We start from the raw sequence: 21,370 nt of genomic DNA on the forward strand, positions 1-21,370 counted from the left end.
GCGCTCTGGCGGCCATGCAAAGTAGGCGCATGCGCTCCACCCCCAAAACGTTGGGTTCCAGCGATACAGCAGTCAACATGTGCCATAAATATTAACCGCTTTTCCCTGCTGGCCGTGCGTGTGGGTGCATTTGGCTCTCCGCAGTACCGCTCTGCGTTCGTTCTCCCGCTTCCGTTCGGCACCTACAGCGCTCAGTACGGCACCAGGCTTCGACGGAAGTGGAACAAACCAAGCGGAAACAGACTCACGCGACAACAAAACCGAACCGAACTCGAATATGGAAAACTTTTACCCTGAACCGATATAGCACTGATAAACGCAACTCGCAGTGAACTTTATGAATGGCCATGACTAATTGCAGTCATCCAGCAGCAGCCGCAGTCGATGTGTGAACTTCAGTGGTCGAGGCTGCACGGTTTTGCAGCGAAAGATTCCCGTGTTTCGGTATCTGTATCTGTCGGTGTCTCATTTGAGCGGCTCGAATGATCCGCCTGTAATTATGACTGCGTGAAGAAATCAATAAGAGGAGGATGGCCAGCAAGCCCATGAGCACCAGCTGCCAGAGCATTGCAACGGCGGCCAGCAGTGCGGCCACCACGGCGGCAGCGGTGTCCATCTCGGCCTCCAATGCCACCTCCGTGGGCTCACTCATCGCCGCCGCCTGCCAGCAGGAGCAGCAGCATCCCCACCAGCACTATGCCCAAACCCAGCAGCAGCACCTCTATCATCAGAGCCATCAGCAAGCGTCGCACTATGTCAATGGCACCGGCAGCTTGGGCAGGCTTAAGTTTCACAAGAGTCTCGATGCCAGCGACGAGGAAATCGAATATGCGCAGGTATGTCCAAGTGGCCAAGTATCCAACTGCTAGTCGCAATCGTCTCCAACTGAATTCAATTGTCCCCCACACTGACTCATAATAATGCGACAAGGTCCTGCAGTGCTGGCTCAATTGAATTTGTCTTGTGGGTGGTGGCGGTGGTGGTGGTAGTGGTGGGTGGTGGTAGGTGATGGATGGTGGTTGCTGGCTGCCTTGTTGAGTGGGTGCACTTGGGGGTGGTTTGTGCCACCCAGCTCCCCTCCCGGTGCATTTGCTGCCCCCAGCGGTTTAACCCACCAGCCAGCCGGGTCGTTATGCATAGTTTACGCTTCGCCAGGCAACCTCAACAGCCGCCAACAAGCGCCGTCGTCGATCAAGTGTTAATAATTCAATGCCCCGGAAATAGTCATATATTGAAATGTATCGTACACCCAGGGAGCAGCTTAGTCCCTGAAAGGCCTTGACTTTGGCCCGGGCAATTTGAAAAATTAACCAGTTGGATTAATTTATGGGTCACTGAATGAAAGGGCATGTTTGCGAGCATGCCATATTCTCCACAACTCCATAAATGGGGAGCTCGGGCACTAAAGTCACGATATGAGCCACAATATTAAATGAATGTAGTTATTACGGCTGTAGTTTAGTTTATTTTTAATCGAAATAATGGTTAGACTTGCACACTCAAATGAATCAATGCTTTTATAAGGCGGAAGTCATTCTTCGTGCACCACTTGCATTTTATTTTTCCTAGTTTTCTAGCTCATTCTCTTCATGATTTCTTTTGGAAATGAAGGAAAATCTTTACAATTTCATTTAAACGGGCACTGTATATCTGCACATAATGCCACACAATTTGCTCTTCCTTGCCGATGGCATTATAGTCGGCGGGAGGTCTATTCTAAAGCCTTTCAAGCCAGTTATTACGCCCGCGCAAAAAAGCGTTAATGAACGTACTGTGCTGTGTCTCTATACTTGGCGTGTTGAATCTAAAAATAGGTGTCGCCTACATATCACATATATTTAAAAATATTCTCTGTAATTTAAAATTATTTTAATTTAAAGCACGAACTTTTCCAATACTTTATGCGTGGCAATGTTATAAAGTTTGTTCTTGTTTTTGTTTTATTCTATTACCAGCTTGTTAATCTATGGGTAGGGCTTGCATAGTATTATTTTGCCCGCACCTGTATTCCGGGTTGGTTTGCCTGTCAGGGGGGCAGTGAAAGTGTTGCCTGCTGGGGGCTTCATCCTGTATTCATAGAAATGCTTTCAATAAAGGCAGCAAGAACAGTAGGGACGAAGGAATGGGCTTGGCAAACATCATTTTGATGGTTTGCACCACCACACCTGGCGGCTATTCGGTGTGCCACATTGCATAGACGTGCAAATACCCGGAAGTGCCAACGATAGTTTAGCATACGAGCTTTTCACTTTCACCGCAAATCAACACATTCCTTTCACAGATAGAGAGCAGAGCTAGATAATGGCCAATGTGGTCTGAATTGCTATAGAAAATCCCGCTCTTGCAGGGGGGAATTCTATATTACAACTTTAAGATATACACCTGTAATATTTAATTACATTCCAGCTATCACGTTCTACCCATATTCTGGGGCGCCATAAATCGGAGCGATTTCTGGCCTCCAATCCGGATGAGGACCGAAGACGTCGCACCATCATCGTTGAGAAGAAGAACAACTCATATGGGTTCACGCTGCAGAGCTACGGAATCCACTACAAACGGGATGAGGAGCTGGAAATGATCACATACGTGGACTACGTGGAGTACGGTGGTCCGGCCTATCGAGCTGGCATGCGTGAGGGCGACGTAATCCTCTCCATCAACGGAAAAGATATGGAAAAGGCGGACCACAAGACCATCGTCGAGTTCATCAAGCAATGTGACACCAGGATGCGTATGGTAGTCCTTTTCGAGGACTGTGTAAGGAAGGTACAGTATTTAGAGTATAGGAAACTACGATTTATTTATGACACACCTCTGCTTTCCCAGGTGGATCTCCACATGCGCTACATCCAGCTGCAAAGCATGTTGCAGCAAAAGATGAACGAGCTGGAGAGGGTACACCTCAGGGAGCGTGAGTTATTAGAGGGCAAGTGGAAGACGCACAGTTTGCCAGCGCGTAAGAAGGCCAATGCGAATACTTCGCCCAGTGATGGGGAAGGAGTATCACCTACAGAGGGCGGTGGTGAAACAGGCTTCTACCGACCCGCTCTGTCCACCGAGGATGTGCCTAACGTTGCCGCCCGCCAGCATGGGGTGGGTGGTCCAGGAATCATTCCTCCTCCCGCTCAATTTATGCTCACCTACCACTACTTGGACCCCACATACCGCTACGTCCTAAGACCGACGCACGGCAGCTCAGAGGAATTTGTAGATGGATTGGGTCTTCAAAGGAGCAGTAGTGATCACCAGCCACCGGTACAGCGCTATATCCTCCAGCGCACCGAGTCCGTGGATGCAAATTCGATGACTCAACCCACAACAACGGCTCCTACCCAATATCACAGCACCAGCGGTGGATCGGCGAAGCCACCCGCACCACCGCCTCGCACCTGTGAAAAGCACAAGCCACCAGCTAAACCACCAAAGCCAGAGAAAGAGAAGTCCTCGGGGAAGCATTGTCATGTGGGACACTCGTGCAATCCCTGCTTGGGCCACTTTCGTTGGAAGTCGACGGAGAAGTCAGCAGTGCCGGCGCCGGATAACGTGAGCTTGGATGCCTATGACCTGGCCAGTCCCTGCTGCGATACGCATTGTGTGCCAACAAGAAGACGCCATCGCCAGCACAAGGAGCACACGCATAAGCACAAGCACCGGGACAGGGAACGGGTGGAGAGCAAGGAGCAGAGAGTCAGACCCAAGTCCACATCCCATGCCTCACCCAATGCCAACGGGGGTGCAGGATCTGGACACCACCACCATCATCATCATCACCATCACAGTCATGAGCAGCAGCAGCAGCAACAGCAGCAGCAGCAACAGCAGCAACAGCAGCAGCAGCATCAGAAACAACAACAGCAGCAACAGCCCATGCAGACTGTTCCGCACCACCATCACTATCCCCACCAGATGCACAATCCCTGCCAGGTGCAATCCCAAACTGGCAGCACCCGATCACGCTACTTCGACTTGGCCTCCGGTTTAGCCAGCCACTGTAGTTTACACTCCTGCACCTCGAGCGAGTTTGCTACAGGAGATACTGCTTCATATACCACTTCCATAAGCACGGATACTTTGTTTTGGGATCCCAAGAGCGAGACGGGTCAGTCCCGACAGCCCTCCACAAAATCCAGGCAGTCGTACGAACAGCAGCCACAACAGCAGCAGCCAATTCACCAGGGACACCACCATCATCATCATCACCAGGGGGATTATCACCAACGATATCATGTGACCACTAGTCAAATGCAACCACAGCAGATCTACCCCAATACTATAGCCTATGTTCAGAAACCGAAATCCTGGGACAATCTCGCCAACAAGGCGGGCTTTAATGTGGGTTACGGTTACCTTGACACTGTGGCAGTGAAACCAGCCATTAAATTGCAGATTGCCCAGCAGCGCCACTCGATGCCGCGTAGGAACCCGTACGGCAGGTACTCCACTTACGGAGATGTGGAGAACTATGCCCCACCGCCCACCGAGTTTGTGGGCGAGCTGACCACCACCACAACCACTACAATTACGGCCAAGTCCACGGAGGAGCTGTTGGCCGCCTGCGATTGCTTGACGCCCCAGCAACAGGCTGCGATTAAGGCGGCCCAGTACCAACTCAGTCAAAATCAGAAGCTGTCCCACCAGAACTCCTGCCAGTTGGGATACTACTCGCATCTGCCGCGACCCACCACTGATGTGGGCACCTCCACCACCAGTCAGCAGGTGCACGGGGCAGGAGATGTCCAGACCACTTCGGAGGCCACCAGATTGTAGATCACACTTGTCTAGGCCGCAAGAAGATCCGTCTCAAGAATAATACGAGTGCACTATGGGTAGGGTGATGATCAAATATCTTCAGTGTTTGTTAGGTGTTAACTTAATACAGGTTTAAAACTAAATATTATGATTTTAAATGAGATAGAATTGAATGAGTATAGAACAAAATATTTAATAGAATAAAAGTCGAATCGACATCGATCATTTTTAGTAGCCTGTTAATGCAATTATTATTTAGAAATAAAAATAGATAATTTTCCATCTATGCTGATATATATATTTACAGATATTCGAAATTGTGTAATTTTTTTGAACAAAAATATCTAAGAACATAGATAAGTTATGTAAAAAATGTAGGAAATTATTTGTTTGGCATCCAAATGTAGTCTATTGTGAAAATAAATTCTTTAAAATAAGGATAAGAATTAAGAATTCAAATCAATCTGATCTCATTTATATCAACTCAAACGCCTAACCGATTTACTTTGTTCAACCACTCATAAGTGCACTCACATTCTGATCCATTCGCGTCTTCAAAAACCGAACATCGAAATCATTTGAAATGGTAACTAGAGCCAAATTTTAAACATATAACTCAAACAGACAAAAATCAACATGTAGCTTAACTATTCAGCAATATGTTAAGTGAGTTTTATAAATGTAAGATACATATTTAGCATCCAAAACCGCAGGACAATACACAGAGATAAGCCCAAAAGAGATACTTCTAAGAGTAGATGATTCAGAAATTAGAACTCCTTAAGACCTATAAAAACTAAACTTGTAGCTATCTTACGTATATGAAACTCACTTTATATAGAGGCGATACAACTAGGACGCTTTGACGTTTAGATTTTTGGATTTATTGAAAGACTGAAAAGCCACGCGCATATTCCAAATGAGAGAAAAATCTGGCGTCTTGTAATGATAGATAGAGGATTATATATGTATCTGTATTTGCCATATAATATGGTTAACCTATCATGCGATTAGATACTGTTTTACATGTAGCGTATACACACACATAAGCATATATATTTATTGTATACTGTATCCGAACAATGTAATTTATTTCATTGTGATAGTGAAAGAGCACTAAAAACCGCAACAATTTTAGTCCCATTTTTATCAAGCAAACAACCGAATATAATTTAAAACGCTTTTATGTAATGCGAAATGTAAATGTTATTGAACTTATGTATTGCAATAAAACTCAAGAAATGTGTTCATGTAGTGTGACCCTAGATAAAAATATAAACAACAAGATATGAGATTTCAAAATTTTAATATTGGTTTTGAGGAGGAGGAATACAGTTGTACCCAAAACGTAAATTTGTTGAATTGGAAAGTGTATACAAAATTGAATTTATACATTTTTGTGCCAGATTTTTCCCACGAAAAAACCTATAATATTTCGAAATTTCTACAAAATCGGCTTTATGGGTTAATGAGGACTTGTGGAACAACTTAGGCAGGCGCGTCAGCTGATTGGCTCGAAAGTGGCGCCGCCTACCGTTAAAGTTGGTCATTTTACAACCCCTGTAGAGTCTAACACTTGGAAGTCTCCACTTGTAACGGCTTTTCGCCGGTCAGCTGTTCATCCCCCGCGAATTTCGCAACTGTCAGCGACGCCCTCTGTCGGCCACCGCTGGCACCAGGCAGCTGTCAAAGTGGCAAAAAAATCAATACCAACCCCCAACCCTCCTCGTTAAAAATGTAAATGCGAAAAAATTCAATACTGTGCAGCCAAACGCGACGGTCGCAGCTTTCTCCACTTACAATCGCTCTCCCCGCTTTATCCCCCCAGCACGTAATGCTCCAGTTCCGGGATATTGCCCAAATATCAGCTAAAGATTGAGAACGGTTTTCGCATCGCCCCCAAGTCCTCTGTGAAATTCCCAACAAGGGCAACTTGCAAGCCGGCAAAAAAATAAAATAATAAAATAAAAAGAAAAGTGCCCCGCGTGTGTGCAGTGAGTGAAAAGTGGCAAAGTGTTCGAGCGCTAAGCTATAGAATACGATCTTGAACAGATCCGGCAAAACATATGTCAAGTGCAGGGCGACGCGACTGCTAGCAGAGGTTGCGACTGCGACTTCCGCATCCGCATACGCTCCTGTTTCTGTTGTTGTTGGTGGCAGCAGCAGATACAACAATGAAAAGGTGAGTGCGCGCTGGGTTTCCCCTGGGAAATGAAAACTAAAGCACAACAAATAAGAACTATGATTGTTTCCACTTGGCACATAGTACAAATATTGATGCCTTTTACTATGTAAATCTGAGGGGGAGTGGGAGAAACAGCACAGATTTATTATTTTATACCTGGAAGGATAGGAGAAATGGGAAATCCTGTTTTGAAAAAGTTAAATTTATTTGACGTTTTTAAAAATATATTTGTAAATAAATAAGATATTATATTGCCCGCTAGCTTCACATTTTTCTTCGATTACTTTTGTGCTGCCGATTCATTACCTTTTCCAATTTTAAGCTTTTCAAATAGAAACCTTTAAAAATGGCCCATCGAACTTATTCCATACTGTGCGCCTGATATATTTACTTTTCCGACTTCAGTACACAGTTGGCAGCTAAAATACAAACATCCTTCGTCCACTTCGGTGCGAGATCAATTTCGATAAATAGAAATTGCCAATTAAATGTGAAATGTAAATTGCCCCCGGGCGACAGTCGAACAGTTCACAAAAAGTGTCCTGGGGGCCAAGGGAAAAGTTCTCCGCTGGTCACTCGCATCCGGTTTTTGGTCCTGCTCCTGACAAACTTTTTCTGCAGCGAGATGCTAGATATGAGAATTGTAACTTTCGGACCGACTGCCTGTCCGTCTGTCTGTATCATTAGGGCAAAGTTGGCCCACTCAAGTAGTTGGTTTTTATATGTACGTATGCACGCCTCGTTCTGGAATTATTTTTTTTCCCAGCTACGCTGCCATTAATTATGAAGTCTGAACTATGCCAAAGTTTTGCAGACACCTACCCCGCCATCGCACTTTGAGCCGCTCAATTGTTAAACCGAAATTCATAAGTCCTAATGACTGAACGGCTGAGCGGCTGAACAGGGGCTGTGGCTGGGGGAGGTCCTTTTTCGGGGGGCAACAGGACAACAGAACAGAGGGAGCAGACAACTTGAAGTTTGCTGCGGATGCGGACGTTGCATGTACGACAACATCATTATCAGCGGCGGCAGCGTCAAAATGCCATTAAATGTGTAGCCTACAATGCCTTTGAAGGATTACACACACCGCCCACACCCACCCACCGGCGCCTCCCTGTTTACCCACACACACACACCCACACCCACACACACACTCGCACTTTGCGAAAGAAAAGGAGCGAAACGGAAAAAATGTGCAGCTTTGCCAAACAGCAAGGAGCAGCGCGGTGCAGCGAATAGTTTCGCTCCACGCGGAAAAAATCGCATCAATTTCGAAACTACCTGGGTTTTCAAAAAAAAGTGATTCAAAAAACGTTAAGTACAACTTTTTTCAAACAATGCATGTTCCATTGATCAGTTTGGGCTTTCGCACTGTAAAAAATAATATCTTATTGGAAAAAAACCAAAATGTTTAAAATTAATACTACACGCCAACAAAATTTGTTGAGTTCTGAAAAAATCAACAATTTTTTAAATGGCGCAAAGTAAAGTGTCCAAGTTATCAACATATTTTGCTATTTTCAGATGTTAGCTTAGCAATGTTTTTATTGCTTTTATATATTGTTTTTTTCTATTTTTATTTTAATAAAATTATTTGATCTTAGGGGCGCTTTCAATATTTTTCGCCGTGTACTGTGGCGTTGTTGCTGTTGCTGAAGTGCTGGCGGGCATTGAAAAACACACTCACCCACACATGCACGCACTGGCAGTCAGTCAAAAGCGCGACTGGACCGCCCACTCCACCCACTCCGCCCACCGAACCCCCTGCACCCCTTTCGGCACCCCCCTCCCCGCCGCGCTGCCGATGGGCGCCAAAGTGCGTTGCATACTCCGCCTCCGCTTGCTTTTTTTGCACGCTTTGTTTGACTGGGATTGGGATTTTCCCCAGCAGTTGTACTCACTCCCGTAGTGGTTGTTGTTGTTGCTGCTGTAGTACACATTGTCACACAGGCAACAACGGCAACAACAACAAAAAAACAACAACAACAACACGCAACAGCGCACAAAAGTGGAAAAACTTTGCCACGTTAACTACTGACTGACTCCAGCCAGGCGACAAAAATGTCGCGGATTGAAACAAAAAGTCCTTTCAAAAACTGAAGGAATAAGTTTATATATAAATTAGTGCATAAAATGTCACCAGATAGTATTCTATTTGATTAAATTATTCTAATTCAGATTATTCTTATTCAGATTATTCTATAAGATTAAAGTATTTTTAAGATACAAATTTCATAACACTTTGCATTTTAATTATTTTGAAGAAAGAAATCGTCTTCGCATTTATGTTTCGATAAAAACGTAAATATGATTTAAGCTTAAATGACTCCTTCAGTAGTTTCCAATTGCGACGCACTTGTTGGTGGCAGGACGACATCCTGACGCAGTCCTGCACCAACTGCGAGTGTGTGCCTCCGCTGGGGGGTGGGAAAACGAGGACGATGTCCCGGCGGGGTGGGGGGAGCCGGGACAGGAGTCCTTCGGCGAGGGGAAGGGTGTTAATGAGCAACATGGCAGTGGCAACGACTCTGCTTAGTATTTGTGTTTCTTCATTTCCGGCTTCCACATGTTGACATGCTGATGATGTTGGTTAACTTCTGCCGAGGATGATAGCCAGGCCATGATGAAGTCAGCAACAGGAGGAGGAGCATCCAGCCAGTCTGTCATTCAGTCTGTCACTGAGTGGGCGAGCTGGTTAGTTGGCTTTGTTTTTGTTTTGATACTCCACTCGCTGCTTGTTTGCTAACGCTGCGTATGCGTAATTTTCATATTATGTAATTTTAACGCGCTAAATGGAAGCTTAATTTGATTAGGGCGCCATAAATGTGTCCTGCCTCGCTGTGTGTGCCCCACATCGACTTGTTGGTTGGTTGGTTGGACCCTCGCAGAGGTGACGCATATTTGACGCAGTTTTCCAGTTGCCACTACACATACTCCATCTCCCAGCCACCGACTCCCATCTTCAGTTACCAGTTCTAGATGCACAGGAAGAAAATTTTGAAAAGTCAGTTGAAAGTTCTTCTAAAGTGATAATCTATTAACTTAAAAATATACTAATTTTTTAAGGGATGAAAGGGTTTCAAAAACGTGATTTAGGTACTGAACTAAACATATTCATACCGATTTCTCTCTCTGCACTGGGCTGCTGGCTGATGAGCTCATATTGAAAGTTTTTGTGCTCTGTGGAACGACCTAGTTTGGCCAAAGCCAAATCAATGTGGCCGCTGCGGCGCCATTTGCACTGCCGACCCTTTTGTGCATTTACTCTGTTTTCCGCTCTGCCCTGCTCGACATTTTCCGGGTTTTTCCTCCGCTCCTGTATGTGTGTACGTGTGTTTGTGTGTTTTATTTTTTTTTCTCTGTGCAAACAATTTCGCCTGGTCGCCTGGTCGGGCGTTATTAATTGAGCTTTTGATGCATAGCCAGTATAACGATTGTCCCATCCCATTTCATCTCCCATCCGGGTCATCTCATCCATCTGTTCGTGTGCACTTAAAAGGCTACATAATTGTTTTTACCAAATTGAAATTTTAATTGAATTCGTATTGGAATCGGCATCCAGATCGGGAATCCTTTCAGTTATGACTTTAAGTTCGCTGCCTCGGCTTAGAAAACCGAGCCGAACAAAGCAAATGAATGCTGAATTCGACGTTGGTTTGGAGAACATAAAAATTAAAAATTTAATACGCGTAGTATTTGTGGGGCAAAAAAGCCGCATTGGCATTTCATTTTATTGTAAGCAAAGTCCCGGCATCAGCAGCAGGCCCATTGACATCATCCTCGTCATTATGCACATTATCCACATCAACAATGGCTCAACGAGCGGCTGAATGAATCTCAAGTGGGCAGTCAGCCTGCCACCTCCCATTTGGTATAGATACGTGCACCAATAGATAGATAGATAGATAGATAGATGTTAATGGGGATGGATGGATGGGTAGATACATAGATACATATCGAAAAAATTGCATGATTCAGTTTGTTTATCGGTGGCGGCACAGCTCATAGACTCAATGACCAGAGCTCTGTGGAATTACGAAAAGCACTTGAGTTTCATCAAATGAATGACTTCCATTGCAGCAGAACCAATTCACAGACATAACACATTGCGGTGGAGGTTGAGAAGAACGGCATGGTGAAAATGGAATCGACGGAAGAACAGGATCGCAAGCTAGTTTTGGAGTTCTGCCACCTGCTAGAGAAGTCCAAGCAGCTCTTCAACGGGCTCAGGTGAGTGGTACATACACAAAGTATCTTTTATGATGGTATCTAATGCTATATATCTGCAGGGATCTGCCTCAGTATGGCCATCGGCAGTGGCAAGCCTACTTCGGCCGCACCTTCGATGTCTACACCAAGTTGTGGAAGTTCCAGCAGCAACATCGCATGGTACTGGACTCCAAGTATGGCCTGAAGCGCTGGCAGATCGGCGAAATAGCAAGCAAGATTGGCCAGCTCTATTATCACTATTAGTAAGTGTGATGGCATACAAACTGTGAAGGAGTTCTAACATATGAATCCATCTTCTGTAGCTTAAGAACCAGCGAAACCAACTACCTGAACGAGGCGTATCAGTTCTATGCGGCAATTAGGGGTCGGGCCTACTACTCGCGGGCGGCCAAGGAGGATCGACCAGATCTGATGGTGAAAAAGCTGCGCTACTATGCCCGATTCATTGTGGTGTGCCTGCTGCTCAAGAAGATGAAGCTGGTGCGGGAGCTGGTCACCGAGCTGGAAAAACAAATACAGGAGTACACCAACACGTAATTACTTGGTGGCCCATTTTTGATTCCGTATTAATCCCCAGATTTCCCCGCAGCTACGAGCCGGAGGATCATCTGGAGTGGTCGCTGGTGCTCGAGGAGATCAAGGGCTTCATCAAGGCGGAGGCGGCGGTGGCCGTCCTGCACGCCGACTCCAATCCCATCATCCTGTCGCACAGGTGAGTCGTTGGCACAGCCTCTGTCCGTACCACGCGTATCTGCCCGTGCTTTCGTCGACGGAGGAGGAGTTTGGACAGCTTGTGGGTGGCCAAGTGTATAGCCTCTATCTGTCCGCATATGCCTATATGTACATATGCCCTGTTCTGTTTGCGTAGGTATACGAGTTTTGCTTGAGTTCCGTTGCCGTTGATTATGTTCATTTGTTGTGCTTATCACAGAAGACTTGAAACACCAAAGAACACTCACCGTTGTCATTTTGTCACGCACTTTAACCATGATCTCTGTCCCAAAAACACCCGTCGAACCAATCACAATTTCCAGGTGTGGCAACGAAACTGTTCGATAGTAAAGGGAGTGTCTATTTATTATTAAACCAAAATGCATAAGTATCTAGATACTTTCCCTAAGTTTCCCCGCAGTTTCATTGCCGAACCGCACACACACTCCACAAGATGTTATCATTTCATTATCATTTGGTCCACGATCCCGCCGAGAAAACGAAACACTCCCGCTCCCGTACCCTTGTCACCTCATTAGTGCGCCGCATTCTCAATTCTTCTGTGAAAGCACGGGCCCCGCCATCCGCCTGAGGACGAGTGCGACTACCCTGACTGATGTGTCCAGTGGTTCCGGTTCTAGGTTGTCGCCGCTGACGACGCCGCCCTGCGAGCGTTCGCCGCACATGACGCTCAGCCTGCAGGAGATCCTGATCGTGGGCTCCGCCTGCGAGCAGGCCAAGTTCTCGGAACTGACCATGGACATGTTCCGGATGCTGCAGACGCTGGAGCGCGAGCCCACGGAGTCCACCACGAATCCACTGAGCATGGCCCACGGACTCCACGGGCACGACGCGAGTCCGGCGGCCAGCCGTATACCGCCGTACGGAGTGCCGGGCTCCAAGGGCTACATGGAGAACGGGCGGGCCTTTCGAGACAATCCCCACAAGTATCTGCTGTACAAACCTTCGATAAGCCAGCTGCTGGTGTTCCTCGCCAGCGGCTCCAAGGAGCTGCCGCTGGGCGGTGCCCTGCTCCTCTACATGTCCGCCGATGGCTGCTTCTCCACCACCAAACATCCCGAGGATTGTGAGTACTTACCACCATTCCATGGATGCTGTTAGCTATAGTAATCATTTCACTGCTTCCAGTTGGCTACGAGCTGGGCGGCCTGGCCACCAGCGTGAAGCGGGACAGTGTGGATGGCGGTGGGCTGTCCTGCCGTGGAAAATCGTACAAGGAGAACCACTGCCTATATCCGGGTGATCTGTATCCGTTCACACGCCGGCCAATGTTCGTTGTGATCGACTCGGACAACTCGTTTGTCTTTCAGCACATACCGCGCTACTTTGGCCAGCCGCTGGTGGTGCTCATGTCCCCGCAGGATGTGCCGCCCGCATTCCAGGGTAGGATCTCTACCCTTAACCACCCGCTGGCCAAACACTTATATTCCTTTGGCTTCGTTTCAGCTGATGTCCAGCATCACGGCTCGCTGTTTACGTTGTTCCTGCACTCCCCGCTCACCGCCCTCTGCTACATCTGCAACGTTGGAGACGTGCCCATCCACCACTGGGAACGCTGCCAGACCTACGTGGATCGCTTCATCACGGAGGCCTCGCGCCTTGTCACCCGGTGTCGCATCGATGAGATCGAGCAGGGCATTGGATTCATAGGTGCGTTATCTGTCGGGTTATCAACTGTTGAGATACTTATCCTTCTTTTCAAGATAGAGATAGATATACGAACTAGATATGCTTATTGTGTATCTCACACTAATCCATACCGCTTTGCAGATTCCTCCTACGTGCAGTTCTTCGGCGACGACTTCCTGCGCACCCTGATCCTCCGCTTCGTCTTCTGTGATGTGGTGCTGCGCCTGCACCGAGGATTCCGGGGGCGGCACATGAGACCACGTTGTGAGCCGCAGCTGCCGGCGAACGAACTGCTGGAGCACCCCTCGCTGTCGCACATCATCTTTCAGCTGGCCTCGGCCCTGGATGTGCGTGGTCACTTCTCGGAGGGACCGGAATGCGACTGATGACTCTTTGCGGCCGTAGTCGTGGTGGTGGCCGTGGGGATCTGCCTGCGACAGCAGCTGTTCCAGGTGATCGAGAGGCACTTGACCGGATGGATGCTTTCGCTGTACAATACTTTTCCGCTGGCCTGGAACTGGGCCTGAGATTTGGGGCGTCGCTGGCCATGGGTTTCCGTTTCCTTTCGCTGGCAGGGATCCGGCTGCCGGCGTAATTCATTTCAATAACGTAACGCAACGTACTGCATTATAATACGAATATAAATATATAAATACGAGTATAATATACATATAATATATATGCATATATGGATAAAGGTAAATTAATCAAGTAGCTAGTTTTCTTATATAGTGCGTCGCGCAATGGAAATGGTCCAATGTTAGTTGCTTAGCATATATATAATTAATGATAACGATAACGAAGATATACATACGAGAAATCAATGATATTCAGCCGATATCGCAGCAGCAACAAGAACAGCAACCACAAACATGTCAAAAGAACCTAACAAACGATAACTGCCAAAAGATGATGAAATGGAAAAAATGATAAGCCATAAAGCATTTTCACAAATTTATGAAAATCGAAACCGATTATCTAATCAAATTTTGTTTGAGCGGGGTAGCGGGAAATTTTTATGAAAATTGTGAGAGCGCACTTTTTGGATCGCCCGATCGAATCGGGAAAATACATAGGTAACTTTGTCATACGCAGCGGAAACATTTTAGCTTTTATACAACCGATATTGAGAGAAACCTAATCGAATGTGAATTACGACACGACACACTATATAAGAAAGGAGGTGCGTTTTTTATGCATTGTACGCGGCGCTCATAACAAATTGAAATTACGAAACCAGAATATTATTGTACGTATGTAATATTGCATATATGTATCTATTATGATTACAAGATGACTGAAAGTTACTGTTTCAACAAAGGAAAAAACAAGCAAACGAAAAAACGAAAAAACTTAAAAATAAAGGTAAAAGTAAAACAACCAAAAAGAAGGCAAAGTTTAGCAAAAGTAATAATTAATATTAACGTATACATAATGCCCTAGTTAAGTGAAACATGGAAAATATACAAAATATATTTTGCGTATGTTAAAGTAAAATACAAAAAGCCCAACCAACATTTTATACGAAGGAAATGCATACAAAATTTACACTTCAACTAACGAATGAAAATCTGTTCTCGAATCATTTTCCAAAATGCCGCAAAACTCCATTTCGGTTTTCGGTTTTCGATATAAACTGTGAATTGGAACAGGTCACCGTAATAATAAATATTTATGATAACGTATAGTTACAAGTCACACTAACTCTATGGATTTATAGGCAAATGATAAACGCAATATTGAAAGTTACAAAATTATATATATAAAAGGCATATATATTTCAATACGAAAATAAAACTAGTTGAACGCATAGTAAATTACTTGATCATTTTTACAAGACAAGCCGCAAACGAAAATAAGGAAAAATCTTACCAAAAAATTACAAAAAAAAAACCAAAAACAATTTAACAATTACTTTAAATTTATTATTTTCTACGAATAATATGTGCATTTTTATATATTTAAACGAAAGATAACAAATTTTACGCTAGTTACAAACAAATTTTTCTGAAGTCTTCAAGCAGCCGTATTAAAAAAGAAAACTACAAACAAAACGAAAAGAAACGAAAACTAATTTATTCAGCCGAGTTCTTATCAACTTATTCGCTTTGTTAACTAACAAATTGTATAGCTTTTCCACAATTTCGTTTACACTTTTTGTACATATAGGGAAAATACTAAAGGAATCGTTGAAAGAACCAAATTATATCACTCACACTCATTGTACTCTATCATTTTCACTCTTTTTTTTTTTGTACATTTTGAGAACTGCATTTACGAAATAGCGAGAACAAATAAGGTAAATTAAAGCAAGGGGAAGAATTGCAAATAATCAGCAACATTAACCACACTCACACGTAAACAAAGCCCACAAAACGAGAACATCTAAACATTATCATAAACAAATTGTTTAAACGACATGCAAAGTCACAAATGACATACAAATCGAAACCAACATTAAGAAAAGATAACAAATTTAGCAAAGCCACAAGAGAATATTATGAAAATGGAACGGAGAACGAGAAAGTGTATGGGAGTTTGTATGAAGTAATAAGAATAAAGCACACGTTTGAAAAGAGATTCGACTTTTAATCATCTTTTAATCCACATCAACTATTTCAGTCCTCCAGTATTGTAGTTGATCCACTTGAGGAAGGAAGAAACGCGCGTGGAAATGTCGGGCAGCTTCAGCTTACACTCGCCATCAAATCCGTGGGATACGATTCCCACCAGTGTTCTGGTGCTATCGTCCAGAACCATCGGACCTCCGGAGTCGCCGCGACATGGCAGACCCTCCTTGGAATCGATGCAGATTAAAGAGCTGTGCACGGACTTCTTGCCTTTGCCTTTCAGCTGCTTGTTCCACTGCCTCTCGCACTCCTTGTTCGAGATGATGGGCGCCCGGATGTACTGGAGCACCTGGCTGGGCAGTTGCTTGGTGGTCAGACCCCATCCCGAAATGATGGCTTTGCTACCTGTGTATGTCTTCCTAGCACTGGGCAACTTAGCGGGTTGGATATGCTTGTTGAATGTTAGCTTCTTGGGCAATCTAATCAGGGCTATATCGTCCAACGCGGTCCTTCGATCGAATTTCTTGTGGACGATGGTGTGGCTCCGGTTGACCACGATTTCCTTATCATCGAAGTAATTCACCTTACCAACGTGGACCAGCACTTTTGACCTAAGTAGGTGAGAATAATGATTATATAAATCACAGCTGTATGATTACTTACAGATTAGACTTCGGATCCTGCAGACAATGGGCTGCGGTTACAATCCAACGATCGCTGAGGATAGTGCCTCCGCACAGATTGGGCTCATCCATGGATCCTTCGAAGTGGCAGAGTAGTCCAACCTGGTAAGGCAACTGCTTCGCCTTCGCTGCAGTGCCATTCATAATTCGCAGGGAGCCGATATCCTGGCCAAGTCCCAGAGCGAACTGCACGATAAGCACCAACTGGAGCATCATTTCAATTGATTTACAACTCCAAGCCCTTTAACAGCCTTATATATAGCCCTACTCGTGGGTTTCATTGATTGCCACGGTTTTACGATCGCAGCGTGTTCGAACCTCTTTGCATAATCTGTGTTCTTTTGGTTTATTGGTTATAATATTTACGAGTTGCTTGATTAGTCGCATACATGGTACATATTGTATATATGGGCTAGATGGGACTCTCACTCAGTGAGAAACCCCGAACTTGTAGATTACTTCATGCCGGTAGCTATCGCCAGGTCGCAAAATAGTCGAGGGAAAGTTGCTGTGGTTCACGGAGTCGGGAAACTTCTGTGTCTCCAGGCAGAAGGCACCATGCTTGGCATAGGCAGCTCCATCCTTGCCGGGAATGGGCGTCTCACCACGTTCCACATCCGGCATAAAGTTGGAGGTGTAGAACTGCACTCCAGGCTGATTGCTGACCACCTCCAACCAGCGTCCGCTGGGCGGATGTGTGGCTCTGGCCACCTTGACCATTGGTTGTGGTGGAGTGAAGGTCACACAGAAGTTGTCATCGTAGCCGCGAGCTGGTTGTAGCGCCTTGAGGCGTTCTCCCAAATTGCTGGACACACGAAGATCAAATCCTGTGCCCTCCACGGGTGTGATCCCACCGGTAGGAATGGAAGACTGGTCCGTCTCAGTGATCCCATATGCGTTTATCTCGATGTTATGCTCATAGAGACCGTTGGCTCCAGATTTGTGGCCAGCTAGGTTGAAGTAGGAGTGATTGGTGAGATTTACGGGAGTGGTTTTATCTGTCACTGCACTCATCTGGACATGGAGGCAGTTATCCTCGCTGAGTGTAAAGCTTGCTGTGGCTGTCACATTGCCGGGATAGCCCTCATGTCCATCGGGATTGGTGTGGGATAGGGTAACACCATCTCGACACACTTCCACAACTTCCCAGTGAGCCTTATCGAAGCCCACAAAGCCGCCATGGAGCTGGAACTTGTTGTCCCGATTCTTGGACACCTCCACTAGCTTTCCATCCAGATAAAAACTGCCATTGGCAATCCGGTTGCACACCCGTCCAATGGTTGCTCCAAAATACGGATTCCTGTCGCTCTGATAGCCCGCCAAATCATCAAATCCGAGGGTCACGTCATCTATTTGACCGCTGGCATCGGGCGTCTTTATGCTGGTAATGGTGGCTCCCCGGGTGATCAACTGCACGGACATTCCTGCTCCGTTTGACAGGGTGAACCGCTTGATTGTGTCCTTCGACTTGGTGAACGGATTCACCGCTCCATTGGCGAAGACCTCCTCCGTGACGTTTACCATTTTGGCTTCAGCTGCAGTTGTGGAATGATTGCGAGTGCCAATTGCACTGCGTTTTTATCTGACCCTCTCCAAACCGTAAAGGTTAATCAGCACTCCAAGTGCGTATGTGTTTGCATTAATTATCGCAAAAAAAGCCGCAAACAAGGTGTACATATGTACATACGTATGTAAACAGATGTTATCACAGAGTGTTGGGAAAGTCTGCGATAAGGGGTATATACAGCTTGGGGAGTTTTAAGATTTGTGCATTGTCCGTATTCCACAATATTACGTAAATGTAGTGATAAATCAGATTAGTAGTTCTTTAATGTCTTTTTGAATCTCCGTAGATGCGATTCAAATTTTATAGTTGCCATACCTATTTTAGTTCAGCTGTTCTTACATGTGCGTAGTAAATAAACATTTGGAGGGGTTCATTTCCGTAGTTCAAAAACAAAATTTTCAGTTTGTTGTTCTTAGCTTAACAAGCGCTTAAAATAGAAGAACATGTTCAACACACTGGCAACACATTATAAGTATATATTTCGGAAAGGTCCCCCTATTTATATAAAGTGCTGCAGCCTGCACAGATCTGGCAACTCTGCTCTAGAAAATACCACATACCAAATAGTCCACCTCTAAGCAACAGGTCGGTTGTTTATTGAATTCGTTTACTTAAGTTTATGGAAATTTGGCAAATAGAAAGCTAGCTAACCGGTGCAGTTTCCCCTTTCGTTGACAGAGAGCTCAGAGGAAACTGCGGATTGGATCCCCCTGCGTTCATCCCCACCCAGGCACCACTAATCCGACGAGTATAAATCCCAAAATGCGATTGACGTGGCAGAGAAATCAGCTAAATCTTATACTTCCGATTGCTCTGATTTGTTGTTGTCTCCTAATCGACGCAACCAACGCTCAGGAGGCCCAACAACCATGGTACGAGAATCTACCAGCGGTGGCCATGGACTACAAGGTGGGTTCTTTCTGTGGGATTCCCCCAGGGCATCAAATTTCACCGGGAACGTGGTTTCTCTTTCAGGTCCACATAGATGCTGGTAAGGAGGACTGCTACCATCAATATGTCAAGGCGGGAGCCACCTTCTACGTGTCCTTCAGTGTAAGTAGATGGTTGTACTTGGAATGCTTCGGTTCCCGTCGAATCAGTTGCTCATTAATTCAGTTAATAAAGTAGAAAAGTGGGATGAGTTTGGTATAGTTGCATAGAATGTTTTTAATTCTATCATGGAATACGAATTAATCATATGATTTTCTCCAGGTGGTGCGTGGAGGCGATGGAATGGCTGGTTTTGCCGTCCGCAATCCTGCTGGTGAGGTGGTAAAGCCGTACCAGTGGCAGGCAACTGCGGATTACACGGATCAGGTGTCGCCGGGTGGTTACTACTCCGTCTGCATTGACAACCAGTTCTCCCGATTCGCTGGCAAGCTGGTCAACATCTATATCACAGTGGTGAAGTACGATGCCTGGGACAAGTACGCCAAGGAGATCGAACAGCTGCAGCTGAACATGCAAAACTTCACCGTAAGCTAAACTGGTTTTGAGACACACCCGAAAATCCAACAACAAACATTCATATTGATCTATTTCGTTAGGCCACCATTGGCACTGTGGAGCGCAACATCAACGATATGATGGGCTACCAAGCGCACAGCCGGCATCGCGAATCGCGCGATTATGCGTTGCTCCTGGACAACAATAGCTACATTCAAACCTTCTCGATTAGCCAAATTGTGGTCATATTGATCACGTGCTCTATACAGGCGAGTATATTCACGATTTTTGCTTTTCCTTTATCAATAAACTACTATTTTCAGGTCTTCTTCGTGCGCAAACTTTTTGAAGTCAAATCGAGCTCTAAAAGTCGCATCTAAGGCGGAAAGAGACTTTTAACTGACTTCGCAAATTGGTTTAAAAATTCCATACGCATTTCCAAGACATTCATACTTACTGATGAACCCCTTTCGCATTCTTGTAACTTATTTTATCACTGGCTAACTGATCAAGCGCAACTGAGCAGACTCTTTTATAATTGGGACTACTTATGTCTTACGAGTTATAGACAGCAAAACTTATTGTGATAAGTGTACATTTGTGTGTTTTGTTCAATTAAAATATTGAAGATTTTTGTACTTGATTGGTTTTATTTGGGAAATAACTTCATGTACGCCATACGATTTTTTCGAAAGCATTTGGGTTTGTTCGTTTACTAAAAGCTCTACAAGCTTTAAAGTTAAGTTTACTTAACCGTTACATTTCGTGGTCCTGATGGTGATATTATATTAAAAGGATATATATTAAGGACTTGTTTTAAAAAAGCAGAAACAAAATGTTTTAATATAAATAATAAGTAATTTTCTAAATGCAAGACAACTTTTTGTTGCTGAAAAGCAATTTTGAATAATTAATCCACAGCTCATTAGATTAATCTGAGGGCAAAGGACATTTTGAAGACATTCCACGACTTGAGCTGGCAAATTAATCACCCCCATGCCGCTTATCGCAAATTATCCTGCCCCATCCATCGCAGGACCTTAAATCATGTCACCATGCTCGCCGCTTATCTAGACGTCATTTAGCACATGTGTGTGTGTGCTCTGCAGCAGCTGGCTTGTTAATTATATCCTTTTTGGCAGGCAGCAGGCGCATCTGGGTATCTTGGGGCGTCTTTTGTGGCCACTGCTGCTCGAAATTAAAATGTTATTATGCGAGGCTTATCTGCGGGCCTTAAAGCCACCGCAAAACTAAGGTCCTAATGGCCTCGCACACCAGCACACGCTCTTTAACTGTTTTAAACGCCATTGTTAAAATATTGCTCATACGCACTTCCGCCCAAAATGGGGTCTTCTCTCTTCGGCAGCACTAATGATGCCCCAAGAACGCGGCGCAAAGGACCCGGCCAAAGCCAGTAGCATCCACATCCACATCCACATCCCCGATGGCACAGAGTTGGCTCCGCCCACCAGCAGCCGATGACAGCGGCAGATAACAGGGCAGCGGCCAAGTGGGCGGTGGATGGGGATTGCGGTGCGGAGAGCGCGCCTGCGCATCAGCCACCGCAGGAACGCAG

At 45.3% G+C, this 21,370-nt stretch overlaps 5 protein-coding genes across 7 annotated transcripts; 3 read left to right on the forward strand and 2 right to left on the reverse strand.

Annotated features, from left to right (window-relative positions):
- Positions 1-58: 58 nt before the first annotated feature.
- On the forward strand, positions 59-5,976 carry LOC6545279. The gene is made up of 3 exons (XM_001972032.3): positions 59-836; positions 2,407-2,769; positions 2,830-5,976. The coding sequence occupies exons 1-3, from the start codon at positions 531-533 to the stop codon at positions 4,768-4,770; spliced, it is 2,610 nt and encodes an 869-aa protein (XP_001972068.1). The 5' UTR covers positions 59-530; the 3' UTR covers positions 4,771-5,976.
- Positions 5,977-6,400: 424 nt separating this feature from the next.
- LOC6545280 (protein SCAI) lies at positions 6,401-16,106 on the forward strand. Of its 3 annotated transcripts, none has more exons than XM_026977613.1 (9): positions 6,401-6,934; positions 11,018-11,167; positions 11,227-11,409; positions 11,470-11,700; positions 11,757-11,879; positions 12,520-12,965; positions 13,028-13,282; positions 13,346-13,549; positions 13,670-16,106. In XM_026977613.1, exons 2-9 carry the CDS (start codon positions 11,070-11,072, stop codon positions 13,912-13,914), a joined length of 1,785 nt encoding a protein of 594 aa, XP_026833414.1. In that variant the 5' UTR covers positions 6,401-6,934; positions 11,018-11,069; the 3' UTR covers positions 13,915-16,106. The 3 variants fall into 3 exon arrangements, with proteins under 3 accessions (XP_026833414.1, XP_026833412.1, XP_026833413.1); XM_026977611.1 differs by having other exon boundaries at positions 12,505-12,965; positions 13,670-15,405; XM_026977612.1 differs by having other exon boundaries at positions 11,021-11,167; positions 12,505-12,965; positions 13,670-15,405.
- Positions 16,097-17,222, reverse strand: LOC6545281 (chymotrypsin-1). The gene is made up of 2 exons (XM_001972034.3): positions 16,762-17,222; positions 16,097-16,709 (listed from the first exon to the last, which is right to left on the reverse strand). The coding sequence occupies exons 1-2, from the start codon at positions 16,995-16,997 to the stop codon at positions 16,142-16,144; spliced, it is 804 nt and encodes a 267-aa protein (XP_001972070.1). The 5' UTR covers positions 16,998-17,222; the 3' UTR covers positions 16,097-16,141.
- LOC6545282 (aldose 1-epimerase) lies at positions 17,112-18,795 on the reverse strand. The gene has a single exon (XM_001972035.3). It carries the CDS (start codon positions 18,303-18,305, stop codon positions 17,211-17,213), a length of 1,095 nt encoding a protein of 364 aa, XP_001972071.1. The 5' UTR covers positions 18,306-18,795; the 3' UTR covers positions 17,112-17,210.
- Positions 18,796-18,857: 62 nt separating this feature from the next.
- Positions 18,858-20,431, forward strand: LOC6545283 (transmembrane emp24 domain-containing protein B). The gene is made up of 6 exons (XM_001972036.3): positions 18,858-18,933; positions 19,027-19,257; positions 19,324-19,401; positions 19,561-19,824; positions 19,896-20,063; positions 20,118-20,431. Exons 2-6 carry the CDS (start codon positions 19,111-19,113, stop codon positions 20,172-20,174), a joined length of 714 nt encoding a protein of 237 aa, XP_001972072.2. The 5' UTR covers positions 18,858-18,933; positions 19,027-19,110; the 3' UTR covers positions 20,175-20,431.
- The last annotated feature ends 939 nt before the right edge of the window (positions 20,432-21,370 follow it).

This window comes from Drosophila erecta, unplaced genomic scaffold (assembly GCF_003286155.1).
Source record: "Drosophila erecta strain 14021-0224.00,06,07 unplaced genomic scaffold, DereRS2 tig00000021-arrow-pilon, whole genome shotgun sequence".
NCBI lineage: Eukaryota > Metazoa > Arthropoda > Insecta > Diptera > Drosophilidae > Drosophila > Drosophila erecta.

What these genes read in the sequence shown, in the direction of transcription:
- LOC6545279 (XM_001972032.3), top strand. Translation starts at nt 531, where the DNA reads ATGGCCAGCAAGCCCATGAGCACCAGCTGCCAGAGCATTGCAACGGCG. An exon ending in AGGAAATCGAATATGCGCAG is followed by an intron (nt 837 to 2,406) that starts GTATGTCCAAGT and finishes ATTACATTCCAG; the next exon opens with CTATCACGTTCTACCCATAT. An exon ending in TCGAGGACTGTGTAAGGAAG is followed by an intron (nt 2,770 to 2,829) that starts GTACAGTATTTA and finishes CTGCTTTCCCAG; the next exon opens with GTGGATCTCCACATGCGCTA.
- LOC6545280 (XM_026977611.1), top strand. Translation starts at nt 11,070, where the DNA reads ATGGTGAAAATGGAATCGACGGAAGAACAGGATCGCAAGCTAGTTTTG. An exon ending in CAGCTCTATTATCACTATTA is followed by an intron (nt 11,410 to 11,469) that starts GTAAGTGTGATG and finishes CATCTTCTGTAG; the next exon opens with CTTAAGAACCAGCGAAACCA. An exon ending in CCCATCATCCTGTCGCACAG is followed by an intron (nt 11,880 to 12,504) that starts GTGAGTCGTTGG and finishes TGATGTGTCCAG; the next exon opens with TGGTTCCGGTTCTAGGTTGT.
- LOC6545281 (XM_001972034.3), bottom strand. Translation starts at nt 16,997, where the DNA reads ATGATGCTCCAGTTGGTGCTTATCGTGCAGTTCGCTCTGGGACTTGGC. An exon ending in CAGGATCCGAAGTCTAATCT is followed by an intron (nt 16,710 to 16,761) that starts GTAAGTAATCAT and finishes TCACCTACTTAG; the next exon opens with GTCAAAAGTGCTGGTCCACG.
- LOC6545282 (XM_001972035.3), bottom strand. Translation starts at nt 18,305, where the DNA reads ATGGTAAACGTCACGGAGGAGGTCTTCGCCAATGGAGCGGTGAATCCG.
- LOC6545283 (XM_001972036.3), top strand. Translation starts at nt 19,111, where the DNA reads ATGCGATTGACGTGGCAGAGAAATCAGCTAAATCTTATACTTCCGATT. An exon ending in CGGTGGCCATGGACTACAAG is followed by an intron (nt 19,258 to 19,323) that starts GTGGGTTCTTTC and finishes TTTCTCTTTCAG; the next exon opens with GTCCACATAGATGCTGGTAA. An exon ending in TGATCACGTGCTCTATACAG is followed by an intron (nt 20,064 to 20,117) that starts GCGAGTATATTC and finishes TACTATTTTCAG; the next exon opens with GTCTTCTTCGTGCGCAAACT.